The following is a 16,516-nucleotide window of genomic DNA, read 5'->3' as shown; positions in this document are numbered from 1 at the left end:
ATTAATAGAAAGAGCACATCGGGGACTTGCCAGTTCTTGGGAAGGTCTCTGGTGTCATGGGTTTCAAAGAAGCAAAACTCTGTAGCTCTTTCTACCGCCGAAGTCGAGTATATTGCCGCAGGCCATTGTTGCGCGCAATTACTTTGGATGAGGCAAACCCTTAGGGACTATGGTTACAAATTAACCAAAGTTCCTCTTCTATGTGACAATGAGAGTGCAATCCGCATGGCGGATAATCCCGTTGAGCATAGTCGCACTAAACACATAGCCATTTGGTATCATTTTCTAAGGGATCACCAACAAAAGGGGGATATCGAGATTGCATATATTAACACCAAGGAACAATTAGCTGATATCTTTACCAAGCCACTAGATGAACAAACATTTAACAAACTTAGGCATGAGCTAAATATTCTTGATTCTCGGAATTTCTTTTGATATTTTGCACACATAGCTCATTAATATACCTTTGATCATGTCTCTTTTATATGCTACGACTAATGTGTTTCAAGTGTATCTCAAACCAAGTCATAGATTGAAAGGGAATTGGAGTCTTCGGCGAAGACAAAGGCTTCCACTCCAATCCATCAAATTACTCATCCTTCGTCGTCGCTCCGCGCAGCTCTCCGTCTTTGGTATAATCTTCACTCATATTTCGTTCGCCAAAGGGGGAGAAAGTAGTTAAAAGGGCTTATATTTCACTCACAAAGTATCCGTTTTTTGCGATTCATGCCAAAGGGGGAGAAAATATTAGCCCAAAGCAAAAGGACCGCACCACCACCAATTGTCAAAAATTTGAGTTAAGAAAAGATTTTTCAAATGGTGATTTTCCATGTTGTGTTTCCAATTGGTATCTTATTTTTTATAGAATTTCAAATTGGAACACCCTCTTCAAAACTAATATCTAAAACCCTCTTGAACACTAAGAGGAAGATTTGATTGAGGGGGAGTTTTGTTTAGTCAAAGGAAAAGCATTTGAAATAGGGGGAGAAAATTTCAAATCTTGAAAATGCTTCTAATCTTATTCATTTACCTTTGACTATTTGCAAAAGGACTTTGAAAAGAATTTACAAAAGAATTTGCAAAAACAAACATGTGGTGCAAGCGTGGTCCAAAATGTTGAAAATGAAAAAGAAATCAATCCATGCGCATCTTATGAGAATATATTGGTTTCATTCCAAGCAACCTTTGCACTTACAATTATGCAAACCAGTTCAATTATGCATTTCTACATTTGCTTTGGTTTGTGTTGGCATCAATCACCAAAAAGGGGGAGATTGAAAGGGAAATAGGCTTACACCTTTTCCTTAATTGATTTTGGTGGTTGAATTGCCCAACACAAATAATTGGACTAACTAGTTTGCTCTAGTCTATAAGTTTTATAGGTGCCAAAGGTTCACAACAAGCCAATAAAAAGACCAAAGATGGGTTCAAATAAAGAGAGCTAAAGACATCCCAAAAGGCACCCTGGTCAGGCGCACCGGACTGTCCGGTGCACCAGGGAACTTGATGTTGAACTCGCTACCTTCGGGAAAATGGGAGGCCGCTCCGCTATAATTCAACGGACTATCCGGTGAAGCACCGGACAGTGTCTGGTGTCACACCAGACTGTCTGGTGTGCCAGCGGAGCAACGACTACTTCGCGCCAACGGTCGACTGCAACCGCATTGAATGCGCTACAATGCGCACCAGAGTTAGAGCACGCGCAGAAGGGGCACCGGACAGTCTACAGGACCTGTCCGGTGCACCACCGGACAGCCCAGAGGCCCCACCAGTCAGAGCTCCAACGGTCAGAACCCAACGGCTGGCTGACGTGGCTGGCGCACCGGACTGTCCGGTGCGCCATGCGACAGACAGCCTTCCAACGGCCACTTTTGGTGGTTGGGGCTATAAATACCCCAACCACCCCACCATTCATTGCATCCAAGTTTTCCAACTTCCTACACCTTACAAGAGCTATAACATTCAATACAAGACACACCAAAGAGATCAAATCCTCTCCCAAGTCCTTAGTTCATTCCAAATCAAATAGTGACTTGTGAGAGAGTGACTTGTGTTCATTTGAGCTCTTGCACTTGGATTGCCTCTTTTTCTCATTCTTTCTTGTGATCAACTCAATTGTAACCGAGGCAAGAGACACCAATTGTGTGGTGGTCCTTGCGGGGACTTTGTGTCCCGTTTGATTGAGAAAAGAATCTCACTCGGTCTAAGTGACCGTTTGAGAGAGGGAAAGGGTTGAAAGAGACCCGGTCTTTGTGACCACCTCAACGGGGAGTAGGTTTGCAAGAACCGAACCTCGGTAAAACAAATCCTTGTGTCTCACTCTTTATTTGCTTGCGATTTGTTTCTCACCCTCTCTCTCGGACTCATTCATATTTCTAATGCTAACCCGGCTTGTAGTTGTGCTTAAGTTTATAAATTTCAGATTCGCCCTATTCACCCCCCACCTCTAGGCGACTTTCAGGCGGCCCTATCCTTGGGGATCCGCCAGATCCTAGTAAAGGGAGACTCCCAGCTAATCATCAAGCAAGTGCATGGAGAGTGTAGCTGCAATGAGCCTAGGCTCGCAGCCTACCTTCTTCACGTAAGGAGACTGGAGAAAGACTTCACAGCCCTGGAGCTACAGCATGTTCCTCGGTCCGACAACTCAGCGGCAGATGACCTCTCCGTGAAGGCATCAACTTGGGCACCCATGCCCGAGGGTGTCTTCAAAAGACGGCTGCTGAGACCCACCGCCCAGCCTGCCGAACTGGGCGAAGGGGGCGAGACTGGCACCTCGAAGCTAGCGGTCCTGGTGGCGTCTCAGTACCCACCAAAGACTATGTGCTCTACAGGGGGGCCTGCCAGCCCCTTAGGGCCGTAGCCAATATCTCAAAGTAGTCCCAATGCATGGATCTCCGAGATTCGGGACTACCTGAAGGAAAATATCCTTCCTGAAGACCATGTGTCCGCAGAATGCATAGTGCGGTTGGCTAAGCGTTACGCAGTGGTGGAAGGGGATCTCTACCACCGTGGCGCCAACGGCATTCACATGCGATGCATTACCCAGGAGGAGGGCCGTGGGTTGCTCACGGAGATCCATGGAGGAGAGTGCGGAAGTCATTCATCATCCCGCACATTGGTCGGCAAGGCCTTCCGGCATGGCTTCTACTGGCCAACCGCTCTCTAGAATGCAGTTGAAATGGTAAAGTCTTGCAAGGCGTGTCAGTTCCACGCAAAGCAAATACACACACCAGCTCAGGCGCTGCAGATGATTCCACCCTCTTGGCCATTCACCGTATGGGGGGTGGATATCCTGGGACCTTTCCCCAGGGCTGTCGGCGGGTACCGGTACCTCTTCGTTGCCATAGACAAGTTAACCAAATGGCCAGAGGCCACCCCTATGGTCAACATCACCCAAGGTGCCGCTGTCGCCTTCCTAAAGTTCATTGTCTGTAGATTTGGGGTCCCAAACCGTATCATTACGGACAACAGAACCCAGTTTACAAGTCGGATCTTCCAGGAATATTGCGAGGGCATTGGCACCCAGCTCTGCTTTGCATCCGTTGCCCACCCAAGAGCAATGGCCAAGCAGAAAGGGCAAATGCAGAGATCCTCAGGGGACTCAAAACGCGCACCTACGACTACTTGAAGAAGCATGGTGCGAATTGGGTCAGTGAACTCTCCTCCGTCCTATGGGGGAACCAGACAACACCCAGCCGAGCCACTGGGGAGACACCGTTCTTCCTGGTATACGAGGCCAAAGCCTGCCTCCCCCCGGAAATCATCATGGGCTCCCCTCGGGTCCAAGCCTTTGAGGAATCTATGCAGGGACAGCTACGACATGAAGACATAGACTTCGTCGACGAGCGGAGGTGGCGAGCAGCCATCCGAAATGCACGGTACAACCAAGCGCTCAGGCGCTACCACCAACGGTTCGTGCATAGTAGGGAGCTCAGGGTCGGGGACCTAGTCCTAAGGCGAGTACTGAACCGAGAAGGGCTCCATAAACTCTCCCCCATCTGGGAAGGACCCTTCAAAGTGACGGAAGTAAGCCGACCTGGGTGCGTCCGCCTTGCCACAACCGAAGGAGAGTCTCTGCCCAACCCCTGGAACATATAACACCTCTGTAAGTTCTTCCCATAAAAGAAAAGCTAGGGGATATAGTTTTCTTCCTTTGTAGCTAGGTAGCACACATATGTACGCCAGCCCGGTAAGGCCCGCGCTTACAAGCTCGGTCTGTCGGTTTACGCTCATGAAGCTATGAAGAGAAAATTCATCCCACCCCCAGATTTACTTTGTGGTGGTCTTATCCTATTCAATCTTGCAACCATTATTTTTATCTAACCCACCCACTCGGATTCCCTCTATTACTGGTATATCGCATCCGGATTGAATAGCATGGGGGCCAGCCCAAGAGAACGGATAATCGTCCACGGGGAGGTCCGGGGCCGGGTGGCCGCTTAGCTTGGTCCAGTACCCTAAGCCCACTCGCCCCACCACCCCATGCGGGTGTCCTAGTACCCGGAACTATAAGTCCTGTAGGTCTGAAAACCCGAGGTTCGGCTTCAAAGAAAGGGCACGCGTCTCATAGGGAGGATCGGAGCTGCATGACTGCTTAGCCTGGTCCCGTACCGTGAGCCTACGCACTCCACCGCCATGCGACGGGTACCCTAGTAATTGGAAGTCATAACGCCGGGGGTCCAAACACACGGGTCGGCCCCCCAGCCCAGGCCCTACAGGTCATGTTACATAACTCAAAGGATGAAGGATACCAGCTAATGGGTCCGATGGGTGCACTACTGAAACTCCCTAGCTAAGACTGTGTGCAGGTCCCCAACTCCTTCTTAAGTTTACTGGCATTCAGCCTCGACAAGTCGAGACCGCATCCCAGAGGGGCCAAGTACCAGGGAAGAAGTTGACAACAACACACATAGCAAAAGGAAAGTAGCATACAGATAAGTTATAATGTTGCATGGCAAGAAATACTTAAATGTATCTTACAAAACCATAATATGATAAGCCGCTCCCAGCGGAGTCCTTGCTTTCTTTCCACAAATCCGACTACTCATCAGAAGGATCTCGCTGGAAACACTTGGCCACCACGTCTACAGCATCCTGCACACTCCCTCGGGCGGCGTCTTTGGCATCGGCCACCGGACCGGCAATCACCGGTCCCAAGGAAATGGCTGGGTCGTGACTCCGGAAGCACGTCAGGATGTATTCTATCACCACCCGGCAGAGTCTGCTACCCTCAGCCTCCAAGCGAGCGCCAAGGATCTGATCCAGGCGCTGGAGGCGGTCAGCAGCGGAATCTAGCACCGGGAGCGCGTCAGAAATGGACACCGACTGCTTCGACACTAGGATGGGGCTCACCCCCAGCGGCACCAGAGCCGAACTCGCCTCATCGGCCCATGCGGCGATACACTGGACCCCGATGCGATGCTCTGCCCGGAGATCCTCTAGCGTCTTCTTCATCGTCTCTGCCGCCTGAGAAACCGGAGCCGCCTGCGCCATCTAGGCTACCTGCGCCGCCTAGAACCAGCAGACCCGCTCCTCTAGGTTCTTCTCCTTCTTCTCCGCCTCGAGCTCGTGCGCGGCCAGCAACTTGTCCTGCCTTTCCCACATCTCCTCCCTCCAGGTGAGGTCCTTCTCCTGTTGGATGAGATCCGTCGCCCGCTTCTCCAGGGAGGCATCCTTCGCCCTAAGGTTTTCTTCGGCAAGAGAGATTTTGCCAGCCTTGTCATCAAGCTTTTGCTGCGGCTTCTGCAGTGCCGCCTCGGTCACGGTCTGCTTATCCCGCTGCTTCTCCAGCACTGCATTGTAGGCTTTCAACTTCTCATGGAACTCGGTGATGACCACCTCCCGTTGGTCCAAGCGCTCTTTCTTCTTGGCCAACTTCCCCTCCTCCTGGGTCGCTTTCCGTTCCCGTTCGATCACCTCCTCCAGGTCCTCCTTGAGGTCCTTACGCCCCTGCTGAAGCTCGGACCGCTCCGAAGCAAATTGATAGGACACGGCTTTGGTACGTTCCTCCAACGGGGTGCCCCAATCACCAAGGCGCTGGTGCTCAGTCTCGAACGCCTCCCACTCCCGGAGGATCGCCGCTTCAGTCTCCCAGAGAGCCTGATGGGCGCGGGACAGCACCTGAGGGAGGGGAGGCGGCGCTGTTTCTGGCCCGGCGCCGGTCTGGAGCCACCGCCCAAGAACAACCTCTGGCTCCTCCAGAATGGGCGGCGAGATGGGATCGGGCACGCCCCCCATGGGTTCCGCCATTGCCAAAGGTATATCCGTCGCCGCCGCCATTGGGTCTGCCATAGCCGTTGGCAGTGCTGCAGCTGCTGGACCCCCGGCTGGAGCCTGGGGTCCCGATGGCACTGCCTCGGCAATGCCAGCCGGAACCTGGGGGCCCGGCGACGCAGCTACTGGACCCCCGACGGGATCCTGGGGGCCCGATGGCACTGCCTCGGCAGTGCCAGCCAGAACCTAGGGGCCCGGCGACGCAGCTACTGGACCCTTGGCAGGAGCCTGGGGCCCGACGGCACTGCCTCGGCAGTGCCAGCCGGAACCTGGGGGTCCGACGGCGCTGCCACGACAGCAGCCGGAGCCTGGGGGCCCGATGACGCCGCCTCAACAGTGGCAGTCGGAGGCAGGTCGCCGGCATCAGAGCCAGCAGATACTTGCTGCCGAGCCGGACTCGCCAGTGGAAGCGACTTTGGAGGCGGAGGAAGAAGAGGTCCTGATAAGCAAGGGACGGGTTAATACCCATCAACATGGTAACTAAACCAATGGGGAAATGAGAAGGGGGACACTTACTTAGGGCCCTGGACTTTCCAATGACCTTGGAAGCGGGGCGTCCGCTGCCCTTGCTGCTGTTGTTGTTGATGCTACTACCCCCGTGGCGGTGGTAGGCCAGATGATGGTGGCGGGGGGACTAATGGTGGTGCTGGTGGAGGACTGGCGCGCCTCTGCGAGCCCTGAGCTGGGGAGCCGGCCTCCCTGACATCGCCAGCTGTCTTCTAGCGCTTCTGAGGGAGGCCCGAATCAAGGGGCGGATCCGCGACGAAAGATCCGTCGGCACGACGCAGTCGGTGCCGCCTCTCTCCCTCCGACCTCCCGGAACCACCCGGGGCGGAAGAACTGCTCGCGGCTCCCTTGCCCTTGTCAGAGGGGCTGAGAGTTGCCGGGGGAGCTCTGGAGCCGGCATCGGCAGGCCGAGAACCTCCGTCCGGTACACCGGGGATCTAAATCCTGCGATGGGGGTCCCGACCGCCGGTCTGGCGAACCGCTACGCCGCTCTCGTCAAGGGTCGACAGCTAGCTCAAGATCGCTGCCCTCAACCCTTGGTCGTCGCAAAGCGGGGGAACGCCCTCGGGAGGAATCAAGGACTCAGCAACGAAGGGCTCACCAGTGATCCCCTTCACTAGGAGCTCTAGCTCCTCCCAAGACAGGTCGGTGCCTAGCCCGCGTTGGATCCGGCCGAGGTCGTTCGAGCCAGTGAACCAGCAGCTCAAGCATGCCCTCACCTGCAGCGGTGCGATTCGAAGCTGCAAAAAGTCGCCGACCACATGCATTTACGTCAGACCGTCGGTCGCTAGAGACTCGATCCTGCCCAACACGGGCTCGAACTCCGGCGCCAATGACGGCTTGGCTCTCCATAGCTTCCTCTCAAGCCTCGGCCTGTCACTCGAAAGTGTGAGGCGGTCGCTAGCCTCGGTACTAGCAATCACCCATTCGGCCCGCCAGTTTTCCCACCTCGCGCCGTTGAGGGAGGAGATATAGGCGCTGGCCGAATCCGCCCTTGTCTAGAAGTAATACGCACCGAGATGGTCCTTGGCCTTCCCGGACTTCACCAGCACGAAAAAGTGGCGGAAGAGAGAGGTGCATGGTGCCACCCCTACGAACATCTCGCACAGGTAGGGCTGACAATGGGCTATAAATTTTGCACTATAAGACTTAAGGATCGAAGCGGGTTAGGATCGGGCTCTATTTCTAGTCATTTTTGAGCTATAATTTATTTAGGACCTTGATATTTTGTGAAGAACTATTTGGATCACAATCCATTACCACCCCTACGCACAGGTGAGCAAAGATGGCCGCCTGGAGGATGGAGTGGGGTGTGAGGTGCTGCAACTGGAGATCGAATTCGTCCAGCAGTAACATGAAGAAGGGGGAGATCGACAACGCCAGCCCACACGAGATGTAGAAGACAAAGATCACAAATTCCCCAGCGGCGAGATCGCCAAGGGGGGAAGCGCCGACCCGAATCCTCCGGGCGTGCGACGGCACACTCCACCCGAGCAGACAGCGCACCGTATCGAGTCTTCTCTCGGTCTGGTAACGCTCGCGATGAACCAGTGAAGCCATGGCTGCTACGACGGTGAAAAGTAGAGGAATGCAAGTGCAACAGAAGCGCAGAGGACTCAGAGGAGAAAGGATGCGACAGTTGAAAGGAAAGTGCGGATGCGAAACTGCTGGCCGCAGAGTGAGTCCTCTTTTCTCAAAGAGGGCTCTTCCGCGCGCGCGTCCCAACCCCATCCAGCGTGCACTCAGTACTCACAGTGACCCAGTCCCCGACATGGGGGCCCAAGTCCACATGACACACATCCGGAGAACCAGCCTCCGAGTGTATGGAAGACGGGTCGTCCTCCCGGAAGCGAACCGTCACGCACGACCGCACGTCGCCTAGGGGTCGATGGAAGATATTTTTTAGGCGGCGGCAGTAAGACGCCCCACGCGCACCCCGACAAAACCGGCAGGAGCGGGGGCCACGTACTTGCCGGCTGCGGGGACAGACGTGGCAGGCGGCATGACTGAAGATGGATTGGCGACGGTTACGTCGGCAAGTGCCCAAAAATGGCACGCCAACCAGGCTTTGGCCCCACCTGCAGGCTTGTAACCTCCCCTGAGGCGGGCCCAGGGGCCACTGTCAGTACCCTGGAACAGGGGTACCCCTTACTATAGTAAGAAACCGTACCTTACCCCACCACGTGGACAACCCCGAGACCACCAGGTGACCTCGGAATAGTAACATATATCGTGGTTTCATCAGCGGACTCGGACCCCCTAAGTGAGGTCCGGACCGCCCACGACAAGGCCTCGGGACAAAGAATACCCTGGCCTGAGTCAAAGGCATACAGGGGTCCGACACAGACACTTGTCTGGGTCTTGTCAGGCACGCCTGTGCTCCCCACTCAGGCGGGGACCCGGTGCTGCCACGCGACCTACGGCCTGTGACGTGGGACGGAGGGCAGAGCCTGACGTAAGGCCTCGGAGCCACGCGATCTCTGCATTTATTGTAGAGATCGCGCGCCGCCTGACCGCCCTGCGGGCAGGCGATGTGCCGACTCGGCATTTAATGCGCCCCGTCCAGTCTGATGGCAGGCGGCGACCAGACCAGGCGGCGTACCTGTCCAATCAGGCAATGGACAGTACGCCCACGCCACAGCACACGCGCAGTGGCCATCATGACTTAGATGACACCAAGGAACCTTCGGCAACACGCCAACTGTACTCGAACGGCGGATGTCGGGGCACAGGGGGATGGTGCAAGGTGACCGACATTAGTTGCTCCGGTTATATCATCTATTATGTATCTGAGCTCACGTGTCGGGGTTTAGAGTCCTTTTGTACATGCCCCCTTTTAGCTATAAAAGGGGAGGCATGCGAGACCCAATCTTGGACTCACAAGCTCATACAAGCTCACAAGCAATACATCACACAGTGGAGTAGGGTGTTACGCTCCGGCGGCCCAAACCACTCTAAACCCTCATGTGTTCTTGTGTTCTTCTCGTCTTCCCAACTAACAAGCAAAACGCCTAGGTCCCTCCTCATCTTAGGATTTAGGGCGGGTGCACTCCGCCACCCGGCCGAAGATTTGCTCTCCGACTAACTCCAATAGTCTAGATATAATCCTAGGTAAATTTAGAGTTTTACGAGGATTCTAAAAAATAGACTACCTCTTAAACGATGGGATAAACCAATTAACTCTCTAAATCTTATCTATCCATATTCAAATCACCAGACAATCGGCCATCACCGCCGTGACCTCAAGACTGGTCGTCGTCGCTGTGTAGGTCGAGCCACACATGTATCCTCCTCGCTGCTCCTCGTGGCCTCACCCTTCTCATTTAAAACGAAATCGTACTCATCTATGTTAGAGAGTAGGTGAGGGAGGAATAGCAGGGAGGTGCAATCAAGTCGGCCCTATGGAAGCCACGCCCCTCCTCTTCTCTACCGACTGCACGACCAGTACCAACGGGTGGCTAGTTAGCTATGATCTCGACTGCCTGCGAGCATACATGTGATTTCCTGTGGTCCCTCTAAGCGGCCAAGGACCAACACATATAGGATGAGGACAACAAGGCATGGGAGCGACACGAGGACAACAAGTTTGACATGGCGCGACTCGGCAAAGATGCCTAGCGGCTTGGAGATGGCGCAAGGGAGGGAAGGCGCGCAACACACACGTGAGGAGGGAGATGGCGAGTTGGGCGGACTCGGCAAAGATGCCTAGCGGCTTGGATGGGATGACGAGCGGGGTAGAGAAGCGGGCAAGATAAAGAGTCCGTTGGATTGAGTTTTAGCTATCATTTTTCTATTTTTATCAATACTAATTGATTTAGCTATGCTTTTGGAGTTGCTCTAAGTGAAGGCACCCGTTGCTCTAGATTTAAGCCATTTTTAGGACAACTCCAGATTCAAAAAATTTGGTGAAGTTGTTGGAGCGTATCATTAGGTGATCTAGAAATTTGTGGAGCTGGAGATATAAGTAAGTCTTTAGAAGACATTTAGATAAATTATTTTATTTATTATTTAGATTAAAAATATTTTTAAAACTATTTAAATTGATATTACACTGAAGGTAGAATAGGGAGTCATCCTATACACTCCATTGTTAACGGGGTTGCTCCAGGCATGTTCCATCTGTTCCATGTCAGGGCTTGTTCGGTTAGCTCTCAATCCATGTGGATTGAGTGGGATTGGATGGGTTTGAATCTCAAGTAAGTCAAACTTATTCTCAATTTTTTCCAATCCAATCCAATCCATGTGTATTGGGAATAACCGAACAAGCCCTCAGACGGTCAAACCAGGTCGGCCTCGAACCGGGAGGCGCGCCGCACGAGGGGACGGGACGAATACGATTCCAGCCAGATTCACGAACGACGCTCGGGTGCTGGTGGTTGGGCAGTAGGCAAAGGCAAGGCCGTACGCGGAAGAAACCGCCGCAGCCTGCCCAGCGCAAGAAAAAGGCAGAACCCAGCCGCGGCGCCCTCTTCGCAGTCCCAACTCCCAACCGAGAGGTGAAAGCATCCGTCCCGTCCCAGTTTCGCCGCCGACCCTGCAAAGCAGAAGGCTCTTTGCGCGTCCTCCCCTCTTTCCTCCCGGACTCGCCGGCGTTCCTGTCTGTTGCTGCCGGTGGGCGGTGGTGGTACGGCTCATCTCCTTTACCTTTTGATTTGAAATCGTTATTGGGATCCTTTTTGGGACTTCAGGCGTTCGCTATTGGGATCCTTTTTGGTACTTCGGGCGTTTCTCTGTCTCACAGCGTCGTGGGGTTTCGGGCTTCTTTTGGCGGACACGGGGTCGATTGACGATTGAAGCTAAGCCACCCGGGTTGCTTGGGGATCCTGGCTTGGTGATTGGCCGAGTTGACTGAATCAGGCGAAATTGATTCCGATGGGAGTTCTGCGACTTAGTCCCCTGTCGGGGCTTGGCTTTGTCGCGAATCGCGATACGTTGCGCTTTGGCAAGTTATCTTTTGCTACCTCCTTGCGCAAAGGTCCAATTCAGATTTGTCGGCCTAGAGCATTGAGCTAATTAATTGTTCTCAATTCCTTTGCTGTTTGGTGGGTAACTAGGATAATCAGCGACGAACTGTAGACGAACTCTTTGTTCAGCGACGAGTCATGATGATACTGGAAAGCGAATCCGTTGGGATCTTGCTCCAGAGTACAGGTAGGCAGGATTCCGTGAAAAAAGTGGGCAGATGATGGTACCAATCACCGTAGGCTCCTAACGTCTTCTACTCCTAATAACCTTACCTCGGCTTGTCTGCAAGAAGAAAACCTAGTCATGGTTTGTCGGGAAGAAACAAATTGGTGCTTCAATTTATAGCCACAGAATGCAATTTCGCCTTTAAGGACGGCACTAGTCTGTGTTTTTTTAGAACTGAATGGCAGGAGCTCTACCTTTTTAATTAAGAAGAAGAATGTAATTTATCCAGTTTTAAGGAAAACCGGGTCCGAAACCTATCCAGAGTGCACAAACTACTAGTCTGTGTTCTCTCCATGACCTAGCTAGCACAGAGACTAGCACATTTGGACTTGGGGAGAGAAGAGAAATTCTCATCCATTTTATGTCAAATTTCATTATCCATGAGAGGTAAGCCATCAAGTTTTCTATTGTATCATCATAGGTCCCTGTGCTTCAAGCGCAATATCAGTGCCTCTACTGTACATATATAGTTGTACATTTGAGAGGCCATTGTCATCCCATACATGCAGAATGGAGTATTACATACATGGAACATCACTACAAGTCCATGTGGATATTTGATCATGTCATATGTTAAATGCATGCTGAAATACTTGGAAATGGATGCAAGCTGTGTTTGTGGAGAAAGATATTTGAAATGCCATCACAGACATCATGAGAGTATTGTAGATAAATGTGGATATAAACAAGTTATGCAAATCATTGTTCCTCTCATTTACAGTAAACTTTGTTCAGCTAGACCTCTCTCTTTTTCTCTGCATACACTTTTCTTTTTCTTTTCCCTTGTGTGTGTGTGTCCACTAAAGTTATATAATTTTCAGCCTACACTTTGTGGTTCTGTTTTCTTCCTTGATATCGATAATTGTACAACACATAAACTGCATTTCCAATTTTTTCCCTTTAAGATATTAAATTTCTTTCAACTCTTTCGGATCGTTTTTAATATATTGAGCGTATCAACATTATTATAAAATTCATTATACTGACAACTACTAGGTTGGAGATGACACATGTGTTTCCAAGGGAAGGTGCCTCATCTAGCTCAACCTCAATGAGCAGCCAGAGGAGTGAAACTGATGATGATAGGATGATTGCAATGGTTCTCTCTGAAGAATATGCCAAGTTAGATGGTGCTATGGCCAAGCGTCTTACTAATTTAACATCAATTCCCGTAAGATGTCTCATGAATTTTATGTTACTTGTATTTTCCTTTGCCTTTTCCTTTTCTTCCCTGCACAGAAGGATATTTGTTTTAGTCACACACTGATTCCTTTCTGGACAGATAAATTGATTGAAGAAAGTTAATATCACTGGCTTCTTATCCAATACTCATTTTCATCTGTACATTTGTAGCTTGTTCCCCGGATTAATACATACTTCCCGACATATAGTGATGCTACTATGGACCATTATCGCCTCCTTGACAGGTAAGTTTTCATGAACTATAGTTTCCTTTATCTTCCCAAGCATTCGCGTCGTTTCGTTAGGAAGTAGGTTCCTCATTTTTCACAAAGGTGTTCCATTATGTGTTCTTATTTTGCAATATTAACTTTCTGCCTGTTGTTTACATTGGTTAATTCCGTCCTCCTATTAATATTTGAAACATCTGGAGATCTCTGTCCTCGAGACTCGAGAGTGTACAATTTGTCTTGCTCATATGAACCTGTAGCTGTTGAGGTGAAGCCTTAAAGCATAAGGCATTCTATTAAGTTTTGATTGTGATTGTAACTGGGATGTTGGGAAATTATGTATTGACATGCAAGTTGTGGGAGATTCAACTAAAAAGTGTTTCTCCCCATTTTTCCTCCCAACTTCTAAAACATATAAATTGTATCCATTTCTTTCTTAAATTTTCATTTCCTGGGTATTCTGCATTTTCAAACAATATTTAGCAACATCTTTATGTGCACTGGGGATATGGAAGTTCAGTCTCTTGTAGCTTGTGCCTGTTTCGGTTATAGATAAAACATCAACATGTGTTCATGATTAAGTGTTCTTTGTAGGTTAAATGCATACGGCTTGTTTGAGGTGAGAGTGTCTGGTGATGGAAATTGTCAGGTACACCAACTTATGCCCATTCTATTTCAGTATTTCTTTGATACAGCAACAACAATAACAAAGCCTTATTGTCCTAAGCAACTTATCAGGCCCATTCTATCATTTGATGAAATTATATAATCTCATGTGGTTGTGTTTTGTTCATGTAGTTTCGTGCACTCTCAGACCAACTATATAGATCACCCGATTATCACAAGAATGTTCGAAAGGAGATTGTAAAACAGGTTTGTCAATCACTTGGCCATATTAGAAATACTACTTTTTAATTTATGTCACCAAGTTCATTTATGTTTGTAGTTATTTTTTATTTGTCTTAACTATGTTACTATGTTTATTTTCTGGTTTGAAGAATTAAGAAACATTTGTTGGGACGTTAACATTATTGATCTGATACTTCCTTGTCAGTGAAATAAACCTGCATGCTTTTACCGCGTACATGTACTTAACATCATTATCATTTTTAGGATGAAGAGAAAGTTGTATTACTCATCCAGTAAGGATACATGAATAAATGGAAGTGGCATAACTATGTTCAACTAGCTTTTTAACAGGGACAATAACAGTAGAAGAAAACGTCATCTATTTGAGAACAAAATCAAATAAAACATTTCCTATCGAAAAAAGAACAGATGAAGTATTCAGAAACATAATTTTCTAACCATTGGTCTAATATTTTTTTTTTCATTCCTGAGAGGCCTGCATGCTTATATGTGCTGTTTTTCTCTTTTTGCAGCTCAAGGAATGTAACTCCTTATATGAAGGTTACGTTCCAATGAAATATAAACATTATTGCAAGAAAATGAAGAAGTATGGATATTACTACATTAACTTTGCCGCTTCAATAATAGAAGTCCCTGAATTTGTGATTTTTCTGACTGTTGTATTATTGAAAATAAATTTTTCCAGGTATGGTGAATGGGGTGACCATGTCACGCTACAAGCAGCTGCTGACAAGGTTAATTCACTTTTTATGCTATGTTTCTAACATCATTTGCTCTACTGAAGTTTCATGCAGCCTATGGCATAACTGCAATACATTTAGCCATTGCGCTGCTATGCAAATGACTGCTATTATTTCTGTATCTTACTGAAATACAAAATAAAGGTAACATAAGTTGTCTATGGTATGGCCTTAGAATAGAACACTAATGATCTTATATTGTTGCAGTGCATTTAAATTCATCATGTAATCAATTCATATTTGCATTATGCTAATATGCTTCACTAAAATCGCCATATTTCTGAGGCAAACACATAGTTTTTTCTACTCTATAACAGCAGTCTGTTCATATTTACTGTTGAACATGGGTTACCTGAAGACTGCAGAAAGAAGATGTCTAACTTTTTCATGTACTTCTGGCAGTTTGCTGCAAAGATATGTCTTCTAACATCATTCAGAGATACCTGTTTTGTTGAAATTGTTCCACAATATCAAGCTCCACAGAGAGGTAAGGTTCCTTTGTGTTGTACTTAGCGGATCAGCTACATAGAAAACTGTAGTGATTATCACAAGTGAGCACTTGCATTATGCATTATAATACTTAGGCAATATGCCATTTCAGCTTTATTGTTGGTTTATACATAAACTTTTATGATTACTGCACACTTTAAAACATAGGTGGACATAAATGTTATGTAGATATGATTACTGACCCTAAAATCCTATGCTTTTTCAGAGATTTGGCTGAGTTTCTGGTCCGAAGTTCACTATAACTCACTGTACGATGCTCGAGGTCAGAAACACATATACTTAATATAACTTGCTTGTGGCAAGTCTGAAATACGTTAATATGAAATTTTGCTATGTATAAACATCTTTTAAGAAAAGGAATTACATGTTGTTGTGCAGATCTCCCTAGCAAATACAAGCCTAGAAAGAAGCATTGGTTGTTGTTTTGATATCCACGCGGGGGTTTGCTTCTTAATGGTGGAATCATATTGCTTGACCGCTTCGACCACCGGCCGCTGGTGGCAGCCTGGTCATAGCTCATTGTGGCTCTATCCACTATATAGCTATGCATCAATGATCCATTGTATTGCTCGGTACAACTCCATCACGATCCAGGCATACAACACTAGATACAGTTACAATGCCGAACCTGAGCCTTGTGAATAGATACTCCTTTACTGACATACAGGTTGATTGTATACCATGTCCTATTTGTTCATTGTTATATTCTTTATTTATACAGTTACATATTATTAATCTTCATCAGTTCATTATTCAGTTCATATTTGGAAGAATTCATCATCGTGTTCTTGGCCCAAATGTTCATTGGCTTTTGCCGACACGTTTTTAGGTTACATGACTTGTTTGCCTGAATCTGTTTATCGTATTGCATGTCTGGATTGGATGTACAGCAGTTGCGGTACAGCCTGCCAAGTGGGGGAAGCCCTGAGTGACCGATTCTAATGCTTTACCGTAGCTGTATGGAGTAATAGTCACTTGTTATCGACTTATCACAACTTGAATAGGGTGTCTGGT

At 48.8% G+C, this 16,516-nt stretch overlaps 1 protein-coding gene across 2 annotated transcripts; it reads left to right on the top strand.

Moving 5' to 3' along the window:
* The first annotated feature begins 11,149 nt into the window (after nt 1-11,149).
* On the top strand, nt 11,150-16,277 carry LOC100281212 (uncharacterized). Of its 2 annotated transcripts, none has more exons than XM_008669686.4 (10): nt 11,150-11,279; nt 12,970-13,144; nt 13,327-13,400; nt 13,977-14,031; nt 14,181-14,255; nt 14,765-14,838; nt 14,938-14,986; nt 15,395-15,479; nt 15,708-15,764; nt 15,881-16,277. In XM_008669686.4, the coding sequence occupies exons 2-10, from the start codon at nt 12,977-12,979 to the stop codon at nt 15,928-15,930; spliced, it is 687 nt and encodes a 228-aa protein (XP_008667908.1). In that variant the 5' UTR covers nt 11,150-11,279; nt 12,970-12,976; the 3' UTR covers nt 15,931-16,277. The 2 variants fall into 2 exon arrangements, with proteins under 2 accessions (XP_008667908.1, NP_001147603.1); NM_001154131.2 differs by having other exon boundaries at nt 11,201-11,407; nt 15,881-16,263.
* Nucleotides 16,278-16,516: the final 239 nt, after the last annotated feature.

The sequence above is a fragment of the Zea mays genome, chromosome 2, assembly GCF_902167145.1.
Source record: "Zea mays cultivar B73 chromosome 2, Zm-B73-REFERENCE-NAM-5.0, whole genome shotgun sequence".
Classification (NCBI taxonomy): Eukaryota; Viridiplantae; Streptophyta; class Magnoliopsida; order Poales; family Poaceae; genus Zea; species Zea mays.
This window is presented reverse-complemented; position numbering and strand designations above follow the sequence as displayed.